At 39.7% G+C, this 27511-nt stretch overlaps 1 protein-coding gene across 1 annotated transcript in view; it reads left to right on the top strand.

Moving 5' to 3' along the window:
• Zdhhc15 (zinc finger DHHC-type palmitoyltransferase 15) overlaps nucleotides 1-22373 on the top strand; it is a 90905-nt gene extending 68532 nt beyond the window's left edge. The window contains exons 9-12 of the mRNA XM_059251012.1: nucleotides 438-564; nucleotides 3895-3998; nucleotides 18325-18401; nucleotides 21835-22373. Of these exons, the coding sequence (XP_059106995.1) occupies nucleotides 438-564; nucleotides 3895-3998; nucleotides 18325-18371 (278 nt within the window). The 3' untranslated portion in view covers nucleotides 18372-18401; nucleotides 21835-22373. The remainder of the gene's footprint in view (nucleotides 1-437; nucleotides 565-3894; nucleotides 3999-18324; nucleotides 18402-21834) is intronic.
• The last annotated feature ends 5138 nt before the right edge of the window (nucleotides 22374-27511 follow it).

Below are 27511 nucleotides of genomic sequence, written 5' to 3'. Positions count from 1 at the left end.
CCAAATCAATGTCATTACCATCTCTTATGTGTCATTACTTTGGTCCCAGATCTACAGATGGAGACCATTTGGCTGTTGTTGCCACTTTGATTCAAATAAAGTACATTTAAATCTATTCCTGCGCTCCTTCAATTCAGCAGTCCAAAGACATGCCCCTTGTGAATGCTGTATTATTGTGTCATTGTGTATTTATCCTGCCTTAAAAAAATAAAAGTACAAATTCCTCATTTTCAAAAACAATTTTACTTTTTATTAAATAATTAAACTGAGTTTTACTAGGTAATTTAGTGATAATTAAGAACGTGTACCTATGCTAAAACAGCAAAAAGATATCATAAATGCAGGCCACGCTTTTGGAGAGATGTAAAATCATTATAGTGATGAAATGTATTCATTTCTTTCTCTTCTTCTTTTCCAACTCTCCTGAACTGTCTTAGAGGCCTTTTGCACTCCAGTATTTACAAGTGGACCAGAGAAAAATGGGTTTAACCTTGGCTTCATCAAGAATATCCAGCAGGTGTTTGGTGATAATAAGAAGTTCTGGTTAATACCTATTGGGTCCAGGTAGGTAATTATTACCACTGAAAGCAGCTAATGCTGAGCTGTGCATTAAAGCAGCAAATTTATTTTGGAATGATTTTGTTTGAGAGTTTCACACATTTATAATGAATTTTAGTAACTTTCACACTCCATTCCCCTTTCTCATCCCCTCCTCTCTCCTGTTGAAACCCTTCTTCTCAACAAGTGTTCTACTTTCCTATCTTTTCGTGTGTTTCTCACTCACTTAAATTGGTGTTGCTGGCACGTGCATGGGTGAGAGGCTATTTACTGGAGCAAGGACAATTTTTCAGTGGCTACACCACTGAGGAAAACAATACTCCTTCCCCCAACAACTGTTAATTACCAATAGTCCCACGGAGAGGGATAGGGCCTTGTAAGTTCCTCCCCTGTCTATGATGAAGTGGCAATGGGCTTACTATTCTGCAAGTCTTGTGTAGACAGCCATATCTTTGGTGAGTTCGTGGGTGTAGTGGCTGGCTCATGGCCAGAAGATAGCTCTCTGTTGCCCATTTCTCTACCCTCTAGCTCTGACCTTCTTCCTACCATTTCTTCCATGATGTTCCCTAAGCTTTGGAGGGGTCATAGAGCTGTCTAATTTTGGGCGGAGTATGCTGCCATCACTTATTCTCACCCTCTTCACCAGTTATGGGTTTTTGCATTTACTACCTCCCATCTCAGAAGAAGCTTCTCTGATGAAGGCTAAGCACTCTCAATAGCAAATTAGACTCAATTTCTTTTTTTTCCTTTTTTTCAATGAAGAAATTTTTTTATTCATTTTACACACCAATCAAAGATCTTTACACACCAATCTTCCCTCCTCCTACCCCTCCAGCCTCCCCCCCCCAACCTACCTCTCATTCCCTCCTACAAGAAGGTAAGGCCTCCCATGGGGAGTCAGCAGAGCCTGGTCCATTCAGTAGAGGTCTCACTATGTATCCCTGGTTGGTCTAGACTCGCTATGTAGACGAAACTGGCCATGAACTTATTGCAATCCTCCTGATTCTTCCCCTTAACTGTTGGATTAAAGGCATGTGTCACCATAGCCATCTATAAATGCAGATTTGGTATCATCTAGTAGGTACAATATTCCCAAGTTTCTCACTTCTGTTTGTATAGAGACAAATCATGAAGTGGAGGTATGAACAAATAAACACTTTCATGATTTGTTTGTGGAAAGGAAAACTGGCACCAATTTTTAGTAAATTTGACAATACATATTAAAAACATAAGAATAAACATATCAGCCGGGCGGTGGTAGCACACGCCTTTAATCCCAGCACTCAGGAGGTAGAGGCAGGTGGATCTCTGTGAGTTCGAGGCCAGCCTGGGCTACAGAGTGAGTTCCAGGAAAGGCTCCAAAGCTACACACACACAAAACAACAACAACAACAACAACAACAAAAAGAATAAACATATTCATTATCCTAGTGGTTATATTTCTTGAAATGTACCCTAAAAATAGAGAATAAAATACACACAAAATGTTCTTCACAGTCTGAGCATGGCGATTCATACTTGTAATTTCAGCATTTGGAAGCTTAAGGAAAGAGAATCATGAATTTGACATCAGCCTTTGTCTACAGAGGGAGTTCCAGGACAGCCAGGGCTACACAGAGAAACTCTGTCTCAAAAAAAAAATGTATAGAGCTAGACTTCTATCCTCTGAGTGACTTTGTGACCCCGATGAAACCACCACAAACTACAGGAGAATGTCTCAACCTTTTTATATCCTTTATGTTCACTGCTCAAACAGCACTATATTCATATTCTCTTGTTGGAAAAAAACCTTTGCTGGAGTCAGGTAATAATGAAGGTTAAATTTTCTCCTTCCCTCCCTTGCTGTATCAATACTTCCTCTATGCCAGTTAATGTTTTATACGGTTGTTTGTTTAAGGTGTGGTATAGTCAACTCTTCTAGGTATAAATACCAAGACAAAATTTGTCAATGGTAACATTGATTAATAACTGTTAGCAGGAATTAGCTATATATACTCTGATCACACACTGAGACACACAAGTATTCAAACTCCATTACCACATCACTCTAGTATAAAAACAAAACCAAAAATCAAAGCCCATTCACTTACATAATCAGTGTTCTAACATTTTCTGAAGGGCAATATTAATAAAATCTATAAACTTTTTATTGGCAACATTCAAAAACAGGAGAAAAAGTACATATAGTATCAAATAAATAATCTGAAAGTCATTCAAAGTTAAACTCAGAATGCACTCAGCTATATAGACTCAATTGTTGAAACTGTAATAGTATCTGGCTAGGGCCACCATGATTCATGCCATGGGCTCCTATCTCTGAATGGCCAGAAATTAATTAGGGACATGCTCCAGATTACCATAGAGATCCACAAAGTAGCCTCACATGTACATAATTGTCCCTAGAATCTACACTGCAGAGATACCTTGCCATTTCTCTTTCCCATTCTGTGTTACAAGTCAAATAAATAACAGGGTATAGGAGCATTCTCTCACCCTTCACAGCAGCTTTTCCCACTATATTTAGTGATTGTGAGTCTTCTCATCTCGCTTGAAAATTTAGAATCAAAACAGTTTGATAATGGGATATAATTGGAGCTATGATAGTTAAATGATATTTATGAAACTGTATATGCATATTACTATACTGGGCATTGTGGAAAGCAAGTTAAAGAATGTCTTACAAACAAAAATAGTCAGCATTGATACAGACAAACAAGACATGGAAATTGAGAGTAATGCAGCAAGTAGATGATAATATTTGGATGATGATAAGAGCTTATATTGATCATGGCTGTAGACAAAAGAACTAAGAATCCGCAAGTCTTGTGGTGTATAGCGCAGTGGTAGAATCCTTAAAACAACACAACCCCAAAGCCATGATTATATCTCACTTCTAAGAAGATGATTACTGTCTCAAAAGTTTATAGTATATAGACATGATGACACACACCTATATTCCAGCCCTGAGGATACTGAGACAGGAGAGTACAAGTTCTGGATCAGCCTAGGCCACAAAATAAGACCTTGCCTGAGCTGGTGAGATGGTTCAGTAGATATAAATGTGCTTACCACCAAACCTAACAACCTGAATTCAATCCCCAGGATCCACATGGTGAAAGAAGAGAACTTATTTCCATATTGTCCTCCACATATGCACCATACATATACATACATATATACACATTCTCTCTCTCTCTCTCTCTCTCTCTCTCTCTCTCTCTCTCTCTCTCTCTCTCTCTCTCTCCTTCCCTCCTCCCTCCTTCTGTGTGTGATTAAATTTGAATAAAAAAGAAAGTTTGTGTCAGTTGTAAACTCGATACCTTTCTTTCCCACCAGCCCTGGTGATGGACACTCCTTCCCTATGAGGTCTATAAATGAGTCACAGAACCCACTGCTGGCAAATGAAGAACCCTGGGAAGATAACGAGGATGACAATCGAGGTGAGTAGGCTCAGAAGAAACCCTTTTCTCTGCATGGCACACTCAACACTACATGACCTATCTTAATAAAACCATGCAGAGGCAGGCGGTGGTGGCACATGCCTTTAATCCACTCAGGAAGCAGAGGCAGGTGGATCTCTGTAAGGTCAAGGCCAGTCTAGTCTATAGAGCGAGTTCCAGGATAGCCAGGGTTGTTACACAAAGAAACCATGTCTCAAGGAAAAAATGTCCAAAGAGGTTTTTATAAGAATGACAACTTCATAAGTGCCCTCTGGGTTAAGGAGGATAAATATGGCCAGATTTGCTTAACAAATATGGGTGGCTAAGGTCGCTATGTTAAGCAATGTTCTCTAGAAGAACAGAATCAATAAAATACATGTATATGTTACATATTATAAAGGGGATTTACTAGAATGGCTTAAATAGTAGGGCCTGGGTAGTCCAACGATGGCCATCCATATGATGGAGATGCGCGAGAACCCAGGAGCTGCTCAGTCCACAAAGCTGAAAGCTCAACAGTCCCAGGCTGGTGCTGGAGGCCTAAAGATTCCTGCAGAGTCTCTGGTGTTGAGTCCACATGGGAGGGACGAGGAAGCTGCAGGCTGAAGTCAGGGGAGGATGGAAGCAGCAGTGATAGATGTTCTCACTCAGAAGGACGAGAGTGTAGTCAGGAGGCACTGCTGCACATCTTTGCATCTGGGCCACACCTTCAGAAGGTGCCATCCATTTTGAGAGCAAGTGTTCCCTCCTCAGCACATCATCTCTGCAGATACCTTCCCAGACGTACCCAGAAGTTGGTTCTAAATCCCATCAAGTTGACAAATAAGACCAACCAGTGGATCTGAAGAGAAAGCTCAGCAGATAAAGTACTTGTCACACAAGTATGAGAATTGGGAGTTCAGATCCCCAGATCCAGTAAAAGCCAGGTGGGCTGGTTTGTGGCCCGCCCATAATCCTAATGCAGGAGGCAGAGACAGGAAATATCTGGAGCGAGCTGGCTAGAAAGATTAGCAGAAACATTGAGGTCCAGGTTCCATGAGAGATCCTGCATCAATATACATGGTAGAGAGTGATCAAGAAGGATACCAAACATCAGTCTCTGCCCTGCACACAGGCATACACTCCTGCACACACATGCACTCTCACAATGCATACATGCATACACACATGAATACACACATACACATCCAAAAAAGAACCCACCTTTACAGAAGCATTAGATGGGAGCTTAAGCAGTTCCTTACCAGCTTCATTATACCATGACTTCCAACTCTACAGATAAATCAGGGCACATAATAGACAGTACTGTGCATATGAGTAAACAATCTTCCCACATAATCACTCATGGTATTTTACTTGACTGCAGAGTTTTACTTCCATCAGTGGGCAACAGTTCACCTTTCTCTACCCTCCTTCATTTTGGTTCAGTTTTCTTTAAAATCATATACACTTTAGAATGGTATAAATACACTACAAAGTGAAAGGTGTGTGGGAGCAAACTTGTACATGCCTCTAATAAGGGCAAAGGAAAAATATAAAAAGAGTACTTTGCCCTCCTAATTTCTTCCATCAGATCATTGGGTCATCTTGAGATGCTTTAGGAAGTTCTAAAGATAATATTCTCTTGTCATGCATGTTCTATTCTTTGTCTCTGTCACTGTACCCTGTGCTGTGTCTTCCGTCTTTGCAAATGTCGTTGATACCAGCCATCAGAGAGTAGATTTTAACAATTGGTGAAATAGAGCAGTAGCTGACAGCAGTTTTCAAGTCAGGAATTTTAATAGTCACCATGAAGTGAACCTGGGGTAAATGAAGCTGAATGAGGACATGAAAATCTTTCAAGTGAGGGCCAGATGCAGAAGACAAGCTTTTCTAAATGTTTGCACTGTTACATTATCCGGGCCTAGGTTCTCTACCTGAAAATACTATCGTAAAAGAAAGCATGTTTGGGGTTGAAAAATGTCAAATCAGCCCTAAGCTTATAATTAAAAAAGAAGATAATTTTTTTTTAATTTTTTTTATTCATTTTACATGCCAACCACAGATTCCCCTCTCATCCCTCCTCCTGCTCACCCGACCCCCGGCTTCCCTACCCTGAATCACCCCTCATCCCCTCCTCCAACGGGGTAAGTTCTCCCATGGGGGGACAGCTAATCCTGGTACATTCAACTGAGGCAGGACCAAGTCCCTCCCCACTTTCTCAGGGGTGAGCAAGGTATCCAACCATAGGTAATGGGATCCAGAAAGCCAGCTCATGTACCAGGGATAGATTTTGATCCCACTGCCAGGGGCCCTCAAACAGACCCAGCTACACAACTGTTTCCCGTATGCAGAGGGTCTAGTCCGGTCCCATGCAGGTTCCACAGCTGTCGACCTAAATTTCATGAGTTCCTATGAGCTTGGTTCAGTTGTCTCTGTAGATTTCCCCATCATGATCTTGACACACACCCCCTTGCTCCTATAATCCTTTTTCCCTCTCTTCACCTGGACTCCTGGAGCTCAGCCTGGTGCTTGGCTGTGGATCTCTGCATCTGCTTCCATCAGTTACTGGAGGAAGGCTCTATGATGACAGGATATTCACCAATCCGAATACCAGGGTAGGCCACCTCAACTGAAGAGTGGATAAAAAAAAACGTGGTACATATACACAATGGAGTATTATTCAGCTGTAAAAAACAATGACATCATGAAATTTGGAGGCAAATGATTAGAACTAGAAAATATCATCCCGAGTGAGGTAACCCAGACTCAGAAAGACGAACATGGTATGTACTCACTCATAAGTGGATACTAGATGTAAATCAAAGCATAATCAGACTACAACCCACAGCTCCAGAGTAGCTAGGAAACAAGGAGGACCCTAAGAGGGATGCATGGATCACCTTGGGAAGGGGAAACAGAGGAGATCCTGATGGATAAACTGGGGATGGGGGGGCAATAGAGGGGAGGGGATGATGGATAAGAATATGAGGGAATGGGATGGATGAGCTGGAGAAGGGATGGAGTAGGAGAGCAATGAAAGAGATATCTTGATAGAAGGAGACATTATGGGGTTAGGGAAAAGCCTGGTCCTAGTGAAATTCCCAGGAATCCATAAGGACGACCCCAGATTAGACTACTAGCAATAGTGGAGAGGGTGCTTGAAGAAGGTAATTCTTGCCCAGCCAAAGAATTTCAAACACACACACACACACACACACACACACACACACACACACACATACACAGACACACACACACATACACAGACACACACACATACACACACACACACACACACACACACACACACACACACACACACACACACTTCTTCTGCTCCCCTGCTTACTATGAGAAGTTGACTATCTTTTGATGTGCCATCCTCCTGCCGTTAGTCCCTCTGAACAGACATTAACTTTTAGCAATCTCAGAAGATGGGAATTCTTATTTTAGTATTGACTCTTTCCAACAGAAATTAAAGACATACCTAATCTCAAAGTTGCTTGAAATAATTCCAGAAAAAAAAACAGTTCATATGTGAGCCTTATATTGCCAAGCAGAACACTTAAAAGATGTATGTAGTGCCACATCACATGGAAATTACTTTGGAGGGCATGGGTAGATGGCTTAGTTGGTAAAGTGCTTTCCACACAAGCATGAAAACCTGAGTTCCAATCTCCAGCATCCACCTAAAAACGCGTTTTACTTTATTATGTGGACATAGGTGTGCTAACCATAGTGTTTGCACAGAAATTAGAAACGGCCGTGGGTTTGGTTCTCTTGCCGCTTTGGCATGAGTTCCAGGGGTTAGACACAGGTCGCCTGGTTTACACCACTGCCTTTACCCACCGAACCATCTCCCCACTCGAGACATTACCTTTTTGGAGCAGCCTCTAATTCTGGTCTTTTTCAAAAATACTCGGTTATACTTTTTTATATAATTTCATATTTTATAAAATATTTTTATATTTTTTCATTTTTTGACTTTAATAATCATGTTATGTAGACACTAATATTTTATAATTAATGAAAGTGATATTAACTAATTCATCCAATATCACATAACATGAATCAGAAGGTGCTTGGAATCAAATGAAGGTATTCTGATTCTAAATCCTGAGATTTTTGCAATATCATGGTATGTCTGTCTTTTGGAAGAATAAATATGAGACATGGTGCTGTGATTTAGTGCCATCTTGTTATCTGAAGCATCCAACTTATTCTAAAGTCAGAAAATACGCCACAGACCACAAGCCTCTTTTAACTTTATAAAGACCACTATGGCAACTTACATAAATGAGATTTGAACCCATTCTTACGTCTAACAACTTTATTATATAATGGTACTTTTCTCTAGTACAGGTTTTCAAGCTGCACTGTTTGTTCAGTTAACTCTGTGTTATCCTCAGTCTTCTGTGTGTGTTCATGTACAAACTGTTTGTGTATTTTTTAACAATGCTTTAATCAATTCCTTGGATTTTTTTTTTCTTATTTTAGTTTTTCGAGACAAGGTTTCCCTGTGTAGCCCTGGCTGTCCTGGAACTCACTCTGTAGACCAGGCTGGTCTTGAACTCAGAGATCCACCTGCCTCTACCTCCCAAGTGCTGGGATTAAAGGCATGTACCACCACCACCCAGAAAATTCTTTGATAATTTCATGCAATGTATTTTGAGAACACTCAACCCCAGGTCCATAACGGCCCTATCCACCCTCCTATCCTTTCCTACCTAACTTTGAGTCCATGCTCTTTTAACAATTACATTCCCAAGAAAGGTGCTGTAAGTTAAAATTACATTTCAGTTCCCTTTAGAAATTATGTCAGGATTAATTGACAACCAATAATATAATGTTTGCTATACATTATGTATTTATTAATAGCATAATGTAAAATACTCAATGTATAATTGTATAAAATAATAAAATCTGGCAACAGCAACTTGGTAAGTGAAAGTGTGATGTTAAAAGCCCGGAAAAGTTTATCTTCTTTGAAATCCCTACTCTAATTTCATACAGGAAAGTACTAGGTTCAAAAAACGCATTGATGAAAAGCAAAGCATTTAAATAGGTTTCTCTGGAGAGGGTTTTTAAAATAAAGTATTTAATTAATGCACAAATACACAGAAGACACACAAATGAGTATGCATATCTGTGTAATTTTCTGCAGAGATTAAACAGGCATCTTTTTAAAAGATTTTTGAGAGACTTGGAGTTGCATTTTAGCTTTTTGAGGAAGTGATCCAGAAATGTCTGTTTCATTATTGCTTTTTCTCATTATAAAATTTCCTATAGCTTACATTAAAAAATTAGAGATGACAATAAAAGTCTTTATACTAATCTATTCCAAATGGAACCATTTTCCTCCAAATTGGATGGATGGCGTCTACAACCCTGCCTATTGTGTCATGAATAATAAAGTGGGCATGATTGTCAAAGATGCTGAAATGCACACTGCCGTAATCCAGCACCAACCTGAATGTAAAAATGATATTGAAAAAACTCCACGGCTTTCTCAAAGGACGGAAGTCTAACCTCTTAGTATTTTCTGATGGAATTGATTTCTTAATATGTTTTTTCTTTATGGCTCTGGTGCCTTTCCAAATGTTCTTTGTTCTTTTTTCATTTCAGTAAGTAACAAAGCCTGTGCCTTTTTCCAACACTAGCCTTTTTCATATTAGTAGCTGAACACTTTGATCATGAATGTTTGTTGGAGGTACAGCATCTGTGGAAATTCAGGGAAAATAGCTCCAGTCAACATTCTGTAGATAGTGAAGTTAACAGGGATGTTGGCAGAGACTTCAGCAGCAGAGCTATGGTTGTTTCCGCCTGTGAAGTCCGATAGTTTTCTGTCACTGTAAGAAAATATCTGAGATAATCAACTTTTAAAGAGAACAGGTATATGGAAGGCTCCACTCTAGGATCACTTGGTTCTATTGCTTTAGACTGCTAACAAGGACATCCATAATGATGGCAGTCTGCCATTGAGAAATACCACTCCCTTCATGGCCCTGATGCAAAATAAAGAGTAAGGAACTGGGACCCACATACTCCCTCAAGGGTATGCCCCTACCCAGTAACCTAAAAACTTCCCAATGGGCCTGAGCTCTATAAGATTCTGACACCTCCCAATAGTGCCACCCTATGGACTAAGACTTTTAGCACATGAGCCTTTAGGGGACATTAAAGATTCAAACTATAGCACAAAAGAATAAGTTCCTTTTTCATTTTTACTGTAAAAATGTGAGGTATACAAAACAGTGCTTTTGCATACATACATGCAGTGGAGTGGTGACTGTAGCATACATCATCCCCAAACACTCTTGTACTGCATAGTCGAGTAGTCCGCATGCTGCCCTTGCAGTCTCCACGTTTCTCTCTATACTGGCCACTCTGTATGCTTTGGTCTATACCTCTTCATGCCATCTCACCTTCTGCTGCCTCAGGTAACCACTGTTCCATTCTGTTGGCATATATTTGACTCCTTTTTAAATTTCTCCCTATCAGAAACATCATCCAGTACTGTTTTTCTGTGTCTGCCTTAATGGCATCCATTTTAATCCATTTTGTTGTAAATGGGAGAAGTCACTTCTGTCTTAAAGATGAATAATAATATGGGGTGTGTGTGTGTGTGTGTGTGTGTTCCATTTTGAATTTTTAAAGAAACCTCTATAGCAGTTGTAACAATTTGCATTCCCAGCAACAATGAATGAAGGTAGCCTTTTCTCTACATTCTCACCAACAGTTTTTATTTTTGACGTATTTGTGGGTCTGGGATTAAATATAGGGCAATGATCACACTAGGCAAGCATTCTGCCACTGAAGTACACCACAGCCCTGTCGTTTGACTTTTTAAAATGTGGTTATTCTTTTTTTTTTTAATTTTTTTATTCATTTTACATACCAACCACAGATTCCCCTCTCATCCCTCCTCCTGCTCCCCCTCCCCCCTTTATCCCCTCCTCCAACAAGGTAAGTTCTCCCGTGGGGGGACAGCTAAGCCTGGTACATTCAGTTGTCTCTGTAGATTTCCCCATCATGATCTTGACCCCCCTTGCTCATATAATCCCGCTTCCCTCTCTTCAACTGGACTCCCAGAGCTCAGCCTGGTGTTTGGTGCTTCCATCAGTTACTGGATGAAGGCTCTATGATGACAGTTAGGGTATTCACCAATCTGATTACCAGGGTAGGTCAGTTCAGGAACCCTCACCACCGTTGCTAGTAGTCTAATCTGAGGTTGTCCTTGTGGATTCCTGGGAATTTCTCTGGCACCAGGTTTCTCCCTTACCTCATAATGTCTCCCTCTATCAAGATATCTCCTTCATTGCTCTCCCTCTCCATCCCTCCCCTAGTTTGACCATCAAGCATGAGGAAATGGGATGGTTGTTTGACTTTTTTTTTTTGGTTTTTCGAGACAGGGTTTCTCTGTGTAGGTTTGTGCCTTTCCTGGAACTCACTTGGTAGCCCAGGCTGGCCTCGAACTCACAGAGATCCGCCTGCCTCTGCCTCCCGAGTGCTGGGATTAAAGGTGTGCCGTGCACCACCACCGTCCAGCTCTAAATGAAACTGTCCTTCTTCCTTTGGGTTGCTTCTTTAACCGTATGACTACAGCTTTTTAATTGGACTCATGAGCTCTTACAGAGTTATTTTAATTAATGGCTGGATTCCAAATGTTTGCTCTTTGTGGAAGGAAAGAAGGCCAAGATCTCTTACTTCACCATCTGGCTAAAATCACCTGGAAATAACTCTTGGATCAGCATCCATGATTGACTAATGATATTAGCTGATCTAGAAATGTTCATAGAAATACTTTGAAAGAAATCAGAGTTCAACCTATTTGTTAGGAAGATTTACTCTGAAGATCTTCCACAGAGGTTTCCTTTCAAAGTTGCAAATAAGCAACTTCACATGACCTGTAGTTTTCATGTTGGGGTGCTTGCTCTCAGAGAATCCTAAAATGAATTACATAGTGTGTATCGTGATTGATCATCTAACATCTTCCTTAACCCTGCCTCCATAAAGTTGCTATCCTATGTATGGACTTTCCAGGGTTTTGGAAGCAAGTCACTTAAGTCCTGAGTAGTGCTGAATTTGTGAGGCTTCTTCAGAGCCTAGGCATAAGCCTCAAGTTGTTCTAGGGTTTATAAGAACTTCCAAGTTCCTATTTTCTATGCTAAATCTAAACAAATAGTAATTGGCCTTCACCTAGACCTCAAATTTAAGTCTTCAAAAACAGATTAGGTATTAAACTCAGTTTTGACTTTGATAATAAGTTAGCATTTGCCAATTGTAATTATGTAGCTTGTATCCACTAGGCTCAGTTCTTTTATTTCCTAGTAAAGAAGGTAAATCCTGTTCAAAAGGGCTTGTCACACAGGTCTTCATAATCCTGTTTGAGAATCCAGTAGAGAGCTCCAGGCCAAGGAACATGGTAATTCTGCACTCTAATCAGTGCACTAACTGTAATAAGAAAAAATATTTCCAAAGAATCCATCAGTAAAAGACCCACATTTTCCTTAAAACTGATTTTAACTCTAACAAGACTAGAAATGAAACTTTAATTTCACTTGAAAGCTTTTAATTAAGTTATGTACTCAGGGATATTTTTATCAAGTGAAAAAAGCCTATAGTATGAAACCAAAAATTTGCTTGAATTTGCATCTATAACCTTCTGGTGTTAATGATCAATACTTGGATGAATCTATCTCCTGCTTTCCAATTGTTGAACAGTTATCCCAAGAAGTATGGATTTTTGTCCCCAGTATATGAAATGTTTCACATATAGGCTCTCAGGAACAAGTCAACCAAGTCCTGAATGGTCTTGAGTCTTTTTTAATTTCCTAGTCCTTTGCTTGTACAAACTTTCTTTATATGATACCCACTAGTACTGCTCAAGGTAGAGCATGTTTCTGACTGACTTGTTTTTAATCTTTTAGTTCCTACTGTGATGACAAGTCACCTGTTGGAAAGAATAGCAAAAGAAAATAAACTAGCATGTGTTAAGAGTGTCCTGAAATTGGAACATTGGATTCATAATGTCATTAAACACTATCTCATCTTTGAACTCAATGTCTTGTAATATTGGAGTGAGATAAGATATATACATGAAAAGTTTCCCACCAAAACACAGCACAGAGTGTTATTGACCAAATGACTAGATTATTATATCAACTCAGCAGGTAAATTGGCATCAAATTGGATGAACCCATAGACCAAAATCTTTATTCTGTCAATGGTCAGGAACTACTGAAAATTTTTGATCAGAGGAGTTATGTGAGGAAACTGTTTTCTTCAGAAGATGATGAAGTGATACTCCTAAAAAAGCGTATGTTGTCATCATGTAGCAGAGATTGTTCGAAACCCTGGACTTTCTAAGAGGACTGGCGAGAGCCCTTGTCTTCATCAGAACTCAAACTCTCCAAGCACATCCTGTATACAAGAGCTCTAGTTCAGAGACAAGAGATCTTTCAATCAAGAGCTGTGTTACTTGGAAGATGCCTCTCTGGTGAATTTCTGTTCAGTCATCTTCCAGGCAGAGATAGCCATTGACTCTTAGCCATGGAAGAAAACATTACTTCACCACTTACCTCTTCAGGTCTAACTGTACCTATCTGGTCATGCCTGTAGACCTTTAAACATCACCATAGGAGGTGGATGTAGTCTCATAAAATCCATGTTATCTTCCTAAAAAATCTACTTCTTCAAACAGTCATTATTTGATATGTGGAGTCAATACATGGAGTCAGATAAGGAAAAGTCCTTAGATTTGGTAAATTTTTTAGCAAATGTTCAAATGGGAATGCAGGACACATTGATGTATACTAACACCTTCAAAATTAGTCTTCACATGACTCATATCCTTATTATATAGACATTTGAGATAGGTGAGTAGATCTTTTCCAACAGGCTATTTTGTTTCTTATTCTTACATGCAAGAGGCATTGTGATTCTAGGGTAGGATGTCTGTATGGCTGATGAGGACTACTACAGAAAAAAAGGAGAATGAAGAAGAAACTAATATTCCTTCCATTTATTTGGAAGATAAGACATTTATAAAATTTGCTTAAAATTACAGGTATTATAATACAATACTTTTCTGAGCATGGTGGGGAATGCTTACAAACCCAATACTCTGCAGGCTGAGACAGGAAGATTGCAAGTTTGAGACTATCATGGGCTACACAATGAACCCCCCCCCCTCTCTCTCTCTCTCTCTCACACACACACACACACACACACACACACACACACACACACACACGCAAGCACTGTTTTATGAACTATATGTTATTGACTAAATAAGCAGAATAATGAAATTTGTGCTATAAAAATAAAGATAAGAGTGATTTTCTATGGGTTACCTAATCAAGTAAGCTTCATAATATAAAGAGAATTCAAACTATCTAACACCAGCAAGAAGAAAACAACCTAGTTATAGTAAAGAATTTTGGCAGTTGGGTACTAGATAAGAATTCACTGAAGTCAGAGACTTACCATCCACCTGTTACATGCCAGGTGATTTATAGTCTCTCTCACATTTAATGATCATAGTCACTTTTGTGAGTTGTAACTATTCAGTAACCCCATTTTATAGATGAGAATGAAACTCAGGTCCGGTCAACTCGGTACCACACAGCAGAGTAACAGACCCTGTCTCCAAATCAGACCGCACCACTGCACACCCCTCCCTTCTTCCATCCCGTATTCAGTGTTTAGGAAAAACACTTCCTGTGCTCATTTGCCAGAAATAGAAGGATGAAGAAACATGAGCAAAGTTCTGGCATGGGAAACAGTTCCCAGTTGCTAGTTTCAATGTGTGACTTTTGGAAAAGTCCCTTCTCTCTGTACCTCAGTTTCAATTCCATTCTCTCCAAGCTCTCTTCAGCTCTGAGCCCACCTGATACTGAGGGATCAAAAGTTAAGCTGAATAACAGAACCTAAATTTTTTGCCAAATAGTTTCTAGTTCCCTTTTTAGAAGAATGCTATTATGTACTAAAGGCCATGGTAAACTTATAATATTAACATAGCTTCCTTATTCTGGGGCCAAATTTCTTTCTCTGCATATTCTCTCTATACTCACTTGCTTTCTCCTTACCATCTCTAACTAGTATTTTGACTATTGGCCTCCAAACAACATCTTGTTATGCTTGTTATTTTCCTTTTCTAAAGAGTTGAAGTAACTATATTGATAAAGGGGGAAGTAGTACTAATGATAGTTCGAGGGGAGAGGCACAACACGGTAAATGTTATAAGGCTACTAGGAAGAAATAAATGGTATATAGGTAACAGGTGCGAGTCCTAATGGAGGTAACATGGTAGAGGATTTGGTATCAGTTAGTATTGATATAATGAGAGATACATTTTAGAAAGATCAGTGGAGCACTGGTACACGGAATGAATTGGAGTTTTGAAGTAAGAAATGGGAAAAGGAGCAGAAAGCTGAGTATGTGTCGTAATAGCTTCATGGCAGGCAGTAACTATAGAAAGGGAGAAAAAAGACCAAGGCTAAGAGCCTTTTATATAGCTAGGGATAGTCCACTGACTAGAGATATGTGGGAGTTATTTGTGTAGACATGGCATTTCAAACAATGCAAACTGGAGGAAGTTATTTGTGTAGACATGGCATTTCAAACAATGCAAAGTAGAGGAGATAATCAAGTAAAAGAATAAAACTAGAGAGAGGAAATAAAGTGCATTGAAATACATCTGTGTGGACAGGAAATGGTGAAAGAGAAAGTAGAGGGCCCTGGTTAGAACGTCAGAAAACAAAGCTCAGGAGAGACTACCCAACAATACTGTCAGTGCCCACCTCTACTTTACAATTGAAAACACTGAGGCTGGAGGAAATGGATAATATGACGTGAAGTGAGTAATATATCAGGAAGCAATCATGACTCAAGTCCCTGGATTCTCTACATTGCACTCTTTCCCTACTCTATTAATTTCTGAGAACCAGTGGCTAAAAATACACACACACACACACACACACACACGACCAAGTTGCTTCATAGAGTAAGGGTTCACGTGGTACGTGGTAGCCTAGATTTTAAGGAAAGCGGGGGATAGATCTTAGATAACATAAGAAAACTAAGCTGAGCAGCATACAATAAGACTGACTTGGCATGCTTTTGATTGGATGATAGGGAAATCACTACTGCATAAGCAGCAAGAGCGGGAGGGGCACGGCCGGCCGGAGGAAGCAGTGTAGGTGCAGATTATAGGAGGCATTGAATTGACTTATTAAATCCTGTTATTTGTTTTCTATTATGCAGAACACAGTTCTTTGAAGTTTCTGCCTTTATTCAATTCATTCCTCACCTATGCAGTCTTAGCTTAATCTCACCCTGGGAAGAATGCCATGAAGGAAACTGAAAATCAGGTTTTTCATCTGAGGCCCACAGGAGCATAGTTTTAATTCAAATAATTGTTTGGTGGGAGTGTTGGGCCAAATCTGAGTGTGAGTCACTCTGGGAAAAAAAAATAAAAGAAACCCACTTAGCAAAATCCTACAGATCAACTTCTCAAAGATTTTCCAAACACACCTAAAATGTATCAAGGCAGCCAACTATCAGCTAGTAATGAGCATTGAGAGTTTGTTAGCATCACTTCTCAAGAGCAACAAGGCCAGCACAGTTATTACACTTAAAAATTGTTATTGCTGCTATTGATTGCTGCCTCAGAATGTTCGTGACATATGTTTGAGTACTTGCTACCTATATTTCCCTTTGTTTTTACAAATGAGCTATTCTCCAGCCCTTTCTAAAGACTGGGCTGCTCTGTCTGATTTAAGTTCTAAGCATGGTGGTACTTACCTGTTAGACCAGCATGTGGAAAGCAGATGCAGGAAGGCTGCAAATTCACAGCAAAACCTTTCAGAGAGAAAGAGGGGGGAGGGGGAGAGGAGAGAAGGAGAGAGGGAGAGAGGGAGAGAGAGAGGTAGAGAGAGAGAGAGGAAAGGATATTGAGATTCTAGAGAAGACAGAATCTTGCATCCACAACAGTGTCGTGATTCCAAAGACAAACCTTTTTAGAGCCACTTTTGGTTTTTTTCTGTTGCTGGAAGAAACTGCCACGGCTCTGAAGTCAGTCTGATTAACTCATGGCGTGAGTTTGCCAGGCTGCCGTGACAAAAGTAGCCCACCCTGGCTAGTTAGCCTCAGTCTTCAGAGGCCTCACTTTGGGGAGCACTTTGAATGGCAAACTGGTTTCATAAAAGAAAATCGACTAGATGCTGTAAGGGATGACCACTATGAACATTTTTATCTCAAAATGCCAAGTACATTATTATGCTGGGAGTGTGAAGAAAGTGTTTACCTGTACATTAAGCAAGGTGATTCAGAGTGTATTTTCCACTTCTAAAAAGCTAGAGGTCAGAAACGAAACGTTTGTACCATAAATGATGTTTCTTATTAATCCACAAACCTCTTATTCTCTAGATCCCTCATTCCTTTTCAGAAACACACCAACGCCTAAAATACTATAATAGCGCTCTCAATTATGTGCAATGGAATAACAGAGACGGGGTAATTTTGTGAGTAACAAGACCCACAACTCTTCATTAAAGACAGATGGTGCTGAGCTGTTATCATAGCTATTTAAATCCAATACCAGCCAGTATTATGGGTCAGATTATGCTGATAAATAAAACATTCTTAGTTAGTAGTACAGCAGACCAAGCAGCTCTTGGCATGTGAATGCCTGAGCTTATAAAGGTTTCTGTGTAGAAAACCAGTCTTTGGAGCTCTGTAGATGTTGTCCACCTCCAGGGATTGAACAAAAATGTTACCAAACAAATATCCATCCATTTTCTGTTAATATGAAAAGTTATCGAGCTGGGCTTCGTGGCACATGCCTTAAATCCCAGCACTAGGGAGGCAGAGGCAGACGGATCTCTGTGAGTTCAAGGACAGCCAGGGCTGTTACACAGAGAAACCCTGTCTCGAAAAATCTTTTTTTTTTTTAAGTTATCAGAGGCTATGTACTTTATGAAGTAGTTTATGAATCTCCCAATTCTGGTGGCCAGAGGGTTGAAACAATGTGGTGACAGTGTCACAGCAGAGCATCACAACTTGGTGCACCATCAGAAAAAGAAATGGCTGCTGCAGAAAGGGCCAAACACTGGGGAAGCTTTGCTTTCTAACAGTCTTCTCATACAAGACTTGTCGTGGGTTTCATAAGTACTGCAGTGTCGCTTCTGAGGCTAGATCTCCCAGTGACCTAAGTACCTTCTCTAGACCCCCCTTTCGGAACATTTCCACCACTCTGCTACCACACTAGGGAGCAAGCAGCACAAACCTCTGAGGGACACACTGAGCACATAGCAGTCACCTGTACCTTTCAATCTTACAGATTACCCAGAAGGCTCATCATCGCTGGCTGTGGAGATAGAAACGTAGCAGTTTTCACATTTTCTGCATCTCCAACAGGTCAGTACTCTGAAGGGGGCACATTTAGTGCCACCCGGTCTAAGAAGCAGCCTTGGGAGCAGAACTAGAAAAGGAGTTTGTTCTCATTCTGGTGAGCAAGGTGTTAAATTCTTCACCCTCGTTGCACACAGGAGAAGTTCTGTGCATAATTTCCCGGTGCAATGTACTGAAAAAGATGCCTTTATTCCCTACAAACTCACACGTACTTCACTTGTGCTAATAGACCCCAGGGGATCCAAAAACAGCCAAATATCCTGTACAGGTTATTTACTTACATACTGTGAATTATAAACCTTGTCGTGGTGCATTCCAGGTCTCTGAAACAATACAGATTACAATAAGTTCTTTGTGCCTGACTCCATTATGTCAGCTAATAAGCTACTCTTACCCACCAACAGGCAACAAACAGCCTCCCTATACTCCAACCTTCCTAAATGCTACTAATTTGTTATCAGTGGATTCTCTTTGACCTGTTGAAAAGCCGAACAGCCTTCTCTTTGTGACACTTACAAGTAAATAAGACCAGTGTAATTCCATGTTAAAAGGAGACTTAGTTATAGAAAATCATGGTACTCAAAGCTCTGAACTGGTAGGACGTCACTTCTTTTCCCATGAAAATGCTAGCAGTTACTCAGAAGCCTCTTAATTGGTTTATGAGTTCTCCTGTCTTCAACCCTTTCCCTGCACAACTTCTGCTATGTACTGATACAAGGAAAGGTAGTATACAAGACCTTATATGGGCCAGCTAGTTTGCTAAGTACTTCCATCAACTCTACAAGGTGACTGTCACAATTCACATTTTCTTAGGAGAAAACCACTTAACTGAGGTTACACAGCTATCAAGTGGCTCACCTAAAATTGCAGCCCAGGGCTGCATGGCTTCACTTGTAACGCTGCATTTAAAGGCCTGATGGACCCTTGGCTTTGCAGCTTCAATTATATCTAAAGGTTAAAATAGAGAACAGTTAAGTCTGTTTACTTATTCAAACCCTTGATGAAATGTTTGGTATTTTGGTAAGGCAACTTGTAGTATCTACCAATATCTACATTTCAGTTATCTAGGATGCTGCTTCTTTATTTTAGCATGTGTCTGAAGGTGTCTGAAATGCTAGTATTTTGGTATATTAATTGTTTAATGAAAAAGTGTTACTGAAAGGTACACTTAGGAATATAGGGATATAAGCGTACTTAGTATAGAAATTTGTGGGACTTTCAATGTGCTAGGAGTTTTGTGATTCACTAAGTGAAGCAGCAGTTGTAGTCACCCTTTAGATTTGTTTGACCATCATATCCTTTCTTGTCTTCTCCTATTCAAGGCATAGGGCCTTGCCCTCCTGGCAGTACATGTTAAGATTTTTAATATGCTAAGGCATATTGTGAATCCCCCAAAGTGTGGTAAGATAGTTCCCAAATTTACATGACCATGTGATTCCCCCTAACCTTTCGTGAACATCCTGAAGGAATATTAAACCATAGAATGCATTGCTTCTACTTCCTCAGGGAAGCAAAATTGCCTCTAAGCAATTTTCCAGGGAACACTATCCAAATAAATTGGGCAGTTGGTTTTATGAGAACAAAGACATGTTCTGATAATAATAGAAGAACATTTGAGGGAACAGTAGGAGAAATATTTTAAAATTTGTCAAGAAGCTGGGTGTGGTGGTGCACGCCATTAATTCAAGCACCCGGAAAACAGAGGCAGATCTCTGGTATACATATTGAGTTCCAGGACAGTAGGGCTATGATGACTTTTTAAGGTATATATAATAGTGACTGCAATTATATTTGTAAAATCTCCAATCTGAAATCAACTTAAATATCTGTCCACAAAATAATTTGAAAATATTATACGTGTCCAAAACTATGGTTTTGTATATATTTTCCTTTATTTTATTTTGAAGAACGTTTTAATTAAAGGATGAAATGAATATCAATGAATATCCATGTTTGTAGCTTAGAATTAACAAACATTGGGGCTGAATAGGTAGGTGGCTCAGTGGTTAAGAGCACTGGCTACTTTTCCAGAGGCCCCAGACTCAGTTCCCAGCACCCACATGGTGGCTCACAACCAACTCTCACTCCAGTTCCAGGGGATTTGGCCTCCTTTTGCACTGTGTATGCACGGTGCACCGACATACCTGCAGGCAAAACCCACACACATAAAAGAAAAGAAAAATCTCAAAAACAGAATTAACACAAACTTTTTACTCTGCTTCAGTTTTGTATATATAAAAAAAGAAATTATTTCCATAATCTTTACACAAAGACTCACTGATTCTACATATTTCCTTCAAATTGAAAGGACAAATATGGGAGAACCACTTGCAAAATATGCAGCATACAGAAATTAACATCCTTAATTTAATAATTTCTTGCAAACCATTAAGGAAAGAAAAACACACAAGTTAGAAGATGGACAAAAAATGTCACAATACAACCAATAAAATTAATAAATAAATTAGAAAATTATTCAATTTCACTGTAAAGAAGTATAAATTAACAAAATGTAACTACCAGTTTTTGTCTACTAAATCTGCCAGGTTTTATGAATTATACTACCTAGTGTTGGCAAAGACACACTGAGACATGTATTCATATTCGTTGTTGATATGCTTAAATTCACATATTACTCATTTGTGTGAAGGCCAAGTTGATGACATATATAAAAGCCTTAATATGTTCATAATATTTCATCTGATAACTAACTGCATTTGGGAAGTGTATTTAAATGAATTAATGAGAGATCTATACAATTATTTATCGATTTATTATAATGTCAGAATTTTTTAAATAAAACTAAGTATCTACTAATAGGAGACTGATGAAACAAACCACTCCAACATTCTAATAAAATATTACTAAAAATTTTAAGAATATTATACAATTATTAAAATTGTTATTTTAAAGAACAATTGACAGGATTATATAAAATACTGTATGAATGAAGTTATTTGTGTGTGTTTGTGTGTGTATGGTGGTATAGACTGAATCTAACTTTAAGGTTTTATCCATCTTTTCATTACCAGGAATAAGGCTATGAATGCTGTCCTTGAAAAGAAGTCAATTGGAATCATTTTCATAGGACAGAATACAGAAGCAAAATTACTAATATGAATATATTTTTATTTTTTAATTGTTTAATTACTATTTGTTTGTTTGATTGGGGGTGGGGCTCTGACATGCCATGGCAAAGGGGTGTCAGAGAACAGCTTACAGGAATCATTTTTCTCCTTCCACCATGTGGGTTCAGGGGATTGAACTCAGGTCATCAGGCTTGGTAGCAAGTGCCTTGATCTCTGGGCCATCTTTGTCTTTTTAAAACATAATTTCATAAAATGATTTGAATGGTTACAAATTATTATGAACTGGGTGCCACTATATAATCATTCATAGTTGTTCAACTCACCTGTAAATTTCTGGTTTTTATCCCCAGGAACTCCCATATCCCATGAGGCTTACAGACTTCAACGTTGAGAACCACTCTACTCCTCAAAATAAGTCACCAAGTTGGATAGAAAGCTTCAGTTTGGGTGTTCCATCAAATACATGCTGTGCAGATGTTTCAGGACTTCGCAAATTGACTTTGCTGACTGAACTCATTTTGGAAACAATTGCTTCAAGCCAGTTTTTCTTTCTTACCCTCCCCCAATCCATGAAAGCCTAAGTATAAAATATATATCTTTATATTCATCTAGTTGGGTAAAAAGGAATTCAGAAGATTACCATGGAGTCTAATTCCCCCGTGAAAGACTATTAATCATGTCTCTCTGCAGGGTCTTTCTGGTATTGAGGGGAGTCAGCATGTGTTTGCAGCTTATGTTCATGGGCATATATAAACATGTGTATGTGCTACAGAATTTTGCCAAAAATCAAGGTTTAAAAACTGAGGATTGTATTTAATCATGCTTTTCACCTAAATAGCAATTTAAATATTTGATGAACTCTAAACAAACCCTATATCATGTAGCTGAAATTTAAGGAGATTAAATAGACTGTGCCCAAGGTCCTGTTGAGAAGTGAACAATGAAACCCGTCCTGTCCCAGAAGTTTCTGGGAGCACCACAGCAAACAGGGAAGAGCAGGTCAGACTCCCATTTTAGTGAGCATAACAATTAGCATTTGAAGGCCAAGCATGATGGTGCATGCCTGTCATCCCAGCACTTGGGAAGCAGAGGAGGAGGACTCCTGCAAGGTCAAGACCAGCCTCATTGTTCTACATAGTGAGTTCAGACCACCTTGGGTTACATAAGGAAACTCTGTCTTGAAAAAGACAAACAAAAAAGAGAATTACTTTCTTAAAAATTTGTGATGCCAAGCTATGGTTAAAATCTCTATTTTAGTCATTTCTCTGCTATATAGCTTTATTTTAGCCTTTGTAAATTACTTTTATAATGGTAGAAATACTATAAGCCTGAGTTATGGACCATCCATTTTATAAAAAGGATTTAAGGGTGATTTTCAGGTATAATTATAATTCTGTTGAAGAAGGTAAAGTTTCAGATATGACACTAGCCTGAGGATTAGCTAAAGGTCTATGTTTTCACAACAGGAGTTAATGTACAGAGTTAACTGAACAGTGATGTTGCAGTCCTCTTTTTTTAAGCTTCGGTGGCAGCTCAGCCATTAAGAGAGTTTACATCCATTTCCCCACTTATTTATAACCAGCCTTCCTTTCAGTCCTAGTGCCTGGATCAATGAGATGGACACTAATGCTGCTTCTTTATAATAATAGTACCTGAGAGTATTGATGTTTTTCATTTTTCAGCCAGCACTCTAATGCACAGCTGCTGACAATAAAAGCCCCAACTCTTAACAGAGATCAGTGGGAGTTACAGGCATCTCACAGTTATCAAGGAATTGAACTCCTTAAGAGATAGTTGGGTTTACTAAATTATTCTCTCTAAAATGTCTCTGAGTGAAAAAGAGTTGCCTGGCACAAACAAATCTGTGTTGGGGTGCCAGCACAACTGAGAAGGAAAACAATCCAGTTATTTAGAGCAACAACCAAATGGGTCCATTTGGACCCCCTAGGGCATTTTAACCAAGGTGAGACATTTAGCATCAAATAAATAGATTGTCCTCTGCATTTCATTTGAGAGAATACAAGACACGAATAAGTCTATTAGGGCGAGGGCCTAGGGACTGCTTCTAAGATTCACAGATTAAGGAGCAACCTAGAAGACTGTGCATGCTGGATTCATTGTGAAAATTTATACTTTTACATGGGAAGAGCCTTTCCATGCTCCTCCGGAAGCACCTCTCTTGTCTAGGTTTCCCTTAGAAGCATACTTGGCCATCCACATGGCTCTATGATCCACAGGCCTTGCCTTCTAGTACCTTTCTCTAAAAGGGTGCAAACAGCACTTCCCAGCAAGTCAGCATCAAAGCAACCTTCCCTGACCCCACCTGTCACCTCTGCTAAGGGCCAGAAGCTGCTGGCTATGATGCGAAGTCAGGAAGGCGTCAGGAACTTCTCCTCTGTAGAGTGTGTCAGCTAGCATTCAGCCCTCACAGAGATCGTGTCACAAAGGACAATGTTAGTAAACGACAGGGAAGTAGTGGGAGGCTAAAGCTCAGGTTAATGCAAGCTGATTGTTCAGTGTCTTAAGACTTATGCTGTCTCCAAAAGGCCAAATAAACCAGGGGTTTCTCTGGGTGCTTGGAGAAAGAAGAAACCCTGTTCTTGTTTTAGTATCTTGATCCCATTAGTTTATAGACATTGATTATATCCCTATACATAGATTCTTTGCGTACTGATTACTGTATATAGGCACCTAAGTGGTTAGTTATTGATCAAGAAGACAGGTTTGTTTTATAATCAGCACACCCTGACCTCACTCATTTGCTTCTTTTCCTTGGAACCCTGCCCAATAACTTCTGTGGGATCTCCTTCCCCAATCTTTGGTACTCTTCTTCCACAGTTGGAAAATGGAGCTACTTGTTACTATCCCACAGTCGAAAGGTGCTATGTAACTCCCTAGTGCTCTTACATGTTTTTAGTTGCAGGACTGGAATGGAAAGTCTTACCATTGCAGTATTTCTGAGCAAACAAACGTGCTCCATTCTTTTCTTCCACACTCTCAGTGCAGAATATTTTCTTGCAGAGCCTAGAGCATTCTGTTAATCTTCTTCCATTTGTTCCAACAATGTCCTTGGAAAGAGACAGAATGGAAATTATTTTCCAACAATTAAAGATAAAGGAAATAAAGTGCCATCCAAAAGCCCACTGTTCGAGAGACTTGACTGCCTAGTGCAGGAATTACCATGGACCACCTTAGAACACTGAGAGCAAAGAGAACAGAATCACATTCCAAAAGAATCCCTCTGTCTCCAAAATCCTGAAGTTTGTGATCTAGATAGCTCTTTATTTCTAAATGCAATATGTGCCTCTTCCCCTCCCTGGCCCCGTATGACTTGTGTATTTCGCATTAGATGGCATCAGCCAGTGCCATAATCTCCTGTGGCACCCAGACAGCCTGATCTCAGGGTTCACTTTTCCAGAGAAAATATTGTGCTTCCTCATGTTCGTGCCAAATTGCACAGAGCGTAGGCATTTATGTCAATGGATATTTAAGCACAGTCCTGGCAGGTATGTTTTAAGAATACTGTGTATACATTACTGCAATATACAACCTAAGATTTAACCAGGCTGCAACTGACAGGAATGTAATAATCACTCCTAGTCTGTCCCTTTCAACTCTTCATCACACATATCTACATGTGTGTACATTTACATGGACATGAATGCACACCCTTCTTTTAAGGCAGACTGTTAGGTCATTAGAGCAAATATTTTACAGGGATGATTCTGCTCTCTCCTTTTCAATAAAGTCCAAAATCACAGGAAGTGAACATTTCATCTGTCTGTTCTAAAGTATCTGCTGTCAGAGTAGCTGAGAGACTCAGTTGGGCCAAAAGACATGCAGAGACACAGAGGACATCTAACAAGATTATCAGACCCTATTGCAAGTTCAATGTTTCATAAAATTCATGCACTCTGTCCAGGCAGGAGGAAAGAGTTGACAATGTATGCTACATTTGCATTTCTTTAACCATACCTGTAATGTTCCATATTATATTGTAGCCTTTGCATGTGGGTATTATGTAATATAGTAAAAAAATGGGTGGCTCTTACCAGCATGCAACCTTTGATTTGTTTACTTTCCCAAAAAGGCTAAGGCTGTATCCTGCACAGTGTTCAAGACCATTAAATGTGTTCTTTGGAGCAGCCTAGTTAACATCCATCAACAGAATGAGTTAAAACACACAGTGAATTCAATCTATCAGGATATAGGTTTTTGGTAAGGGATTGTTAAAAGAAAAGAATAATAAAATAAGATGCATTCAGAGAATAATTGCTTTCAGCCCACTGTCTAAATCAGCAAAGGAACACAGCAGGAAACCTGGAATTGGGTCTTGATAATGGATGAAATGTATTGGAGAGCCAGAAAAGGAAAGACACTGGGGGACTGCAACAGTTAAGCTCAAGTCGCCAATTTGCTGTAAATCCCTTTTGCCATCAGTCTGCTCACAGTGACTGTATATAGCATTCTTAAAACCATGTGTCTTGCTGCAGAAATACTGAAAAATGCTGGTCATCTTTATCTTCCTATGTCCTTTATTAAAACTATATACATAAATTTGTTGTGTCTTTCCTATATCATAATTTGTAAAAGAATATTGGTAAAGGCTAGCGCTTCAGGCCACTCTGATGGCAGGTTCTGTACATCTCATTTCCCAGAGAAACAGTAGTTCACTCCCAGGTGGATTGGTAGGTGTGGCATATAGACTCCTCTGTAACATCTCATCTTGTGGACACCCCCTCCTACACTTTCAGTGTTTTCTTTTACATGAGTAGAGCTGAGAAATTAATGGTAATGGCTTTTTGATACAACACTGACCAGGCTAATGGCACTTAATCGTGTTCAGCCTCTGCTCAGCCTCACACGCCTTCTGCCTTTTACTTTGCCATTATGATAGTAAAAAAAAGAAAGAAAAGTCTTGCTTTATATGTCTAAACATGCTCTCGAGTCTGATTTGCTTTTATCATACTGAGAACTGTGTTTATTGGTCTCCAAAAGTACATCACCTGAAGAAAAAAAATGCAGTAGTCCTGAGAGAAAAATGTAGTAGCCCACTTGCTCCTAAACCACACATTATATACTTAGAGAAATATTTAAAACTGGCATCATCAAGTAAGCTCTTTGAAAGTTTTCCTTCAGGGCTGACAAGGTGGCTCACTTGGTAAAGTGTCTGAGGAGGAGGACCTGAGTTCAGATCCCCAGCACCCATGTAAAGAGCCACGTGTGTAACTGCAGGATGTCCCCCAGGAGTTTCTGTGAGGGTTCAGTGATGATGGTGTGCCAGAGGCCTTGAATCAGGCCAATGACTCACTGCAGTGAACATTTGTGGGTGGGGCTGATTAGACAAAAGGGTGTACTGTGTGACACGCCACAGCTCCCAATGCCACTAGGATGATGCGTGACACGCCACAGCTCCCAATGCCACTAGGATGAAGGAAGAGTTGTTGCAAAGACAGAGGAGTGAGGTGGGGGCATTGTTTGTTTTGTTTTTAATTAATTTTGGGGGCTTCTTTTAGGGGGCATGCTGCAGGGGTGAGGGGTGGATAGGAGGGACTGGGAGGTGAGCAGGATCGGGGTAAGTGATGTGAAATTCCTAAAGAATCAATAAAGAATTACGGTTTTTTAATTTTTTTTTAAAAACCAGGTGTGGTGGTGGTACATGCCTATAATCCCAACACTAAGGAAACAGAGACAAGAGGATCCCCCACCCACCCCCGCCCAAGGCTTGCTTGCCAGCCAACCTCAAGGAAGCAGTGAGCTATAGGTCTAATGAGAGAGCCTGTCTGAAAAGCAAGGTAGAAAGTGAGTGGAGAAGACATCTGACATTGTCCTCTGATTTCCACACTCACAAGCACTCACACATAGAAATGAGAGTTCCATCAATAAGTGCAGCTTTTTCACAAAAGGTTCTTTACAGAAAGAATGGAAATCCCTCTCCCCTCCAACAAGCCAATAAAGAAGGCAGAAATCACTGCAATGGAGAGTGCAGCCAGCTGAAGTTTGGTGGCCTGTCTGAGTAAATAATAA

This window comes from Peromyscus eremicus, chromosome X, assembly GCF_949786415.1.
Source record: "Peromyscus eremicus chromosome X, PerEre_H2_v1, whole genome shotgun sequence".
NCBI classification, from domain to species: Eukaryota; Metazoa; Chordata; class Mammalia; order Rodentia; family Cricetidae; genus Peromyscus; species Peromyscus eremicus.
Note: the sequence above shows the minus strand (reverse complement) of the source record. Positions and strands in the feature narration are given on the sequence as shown.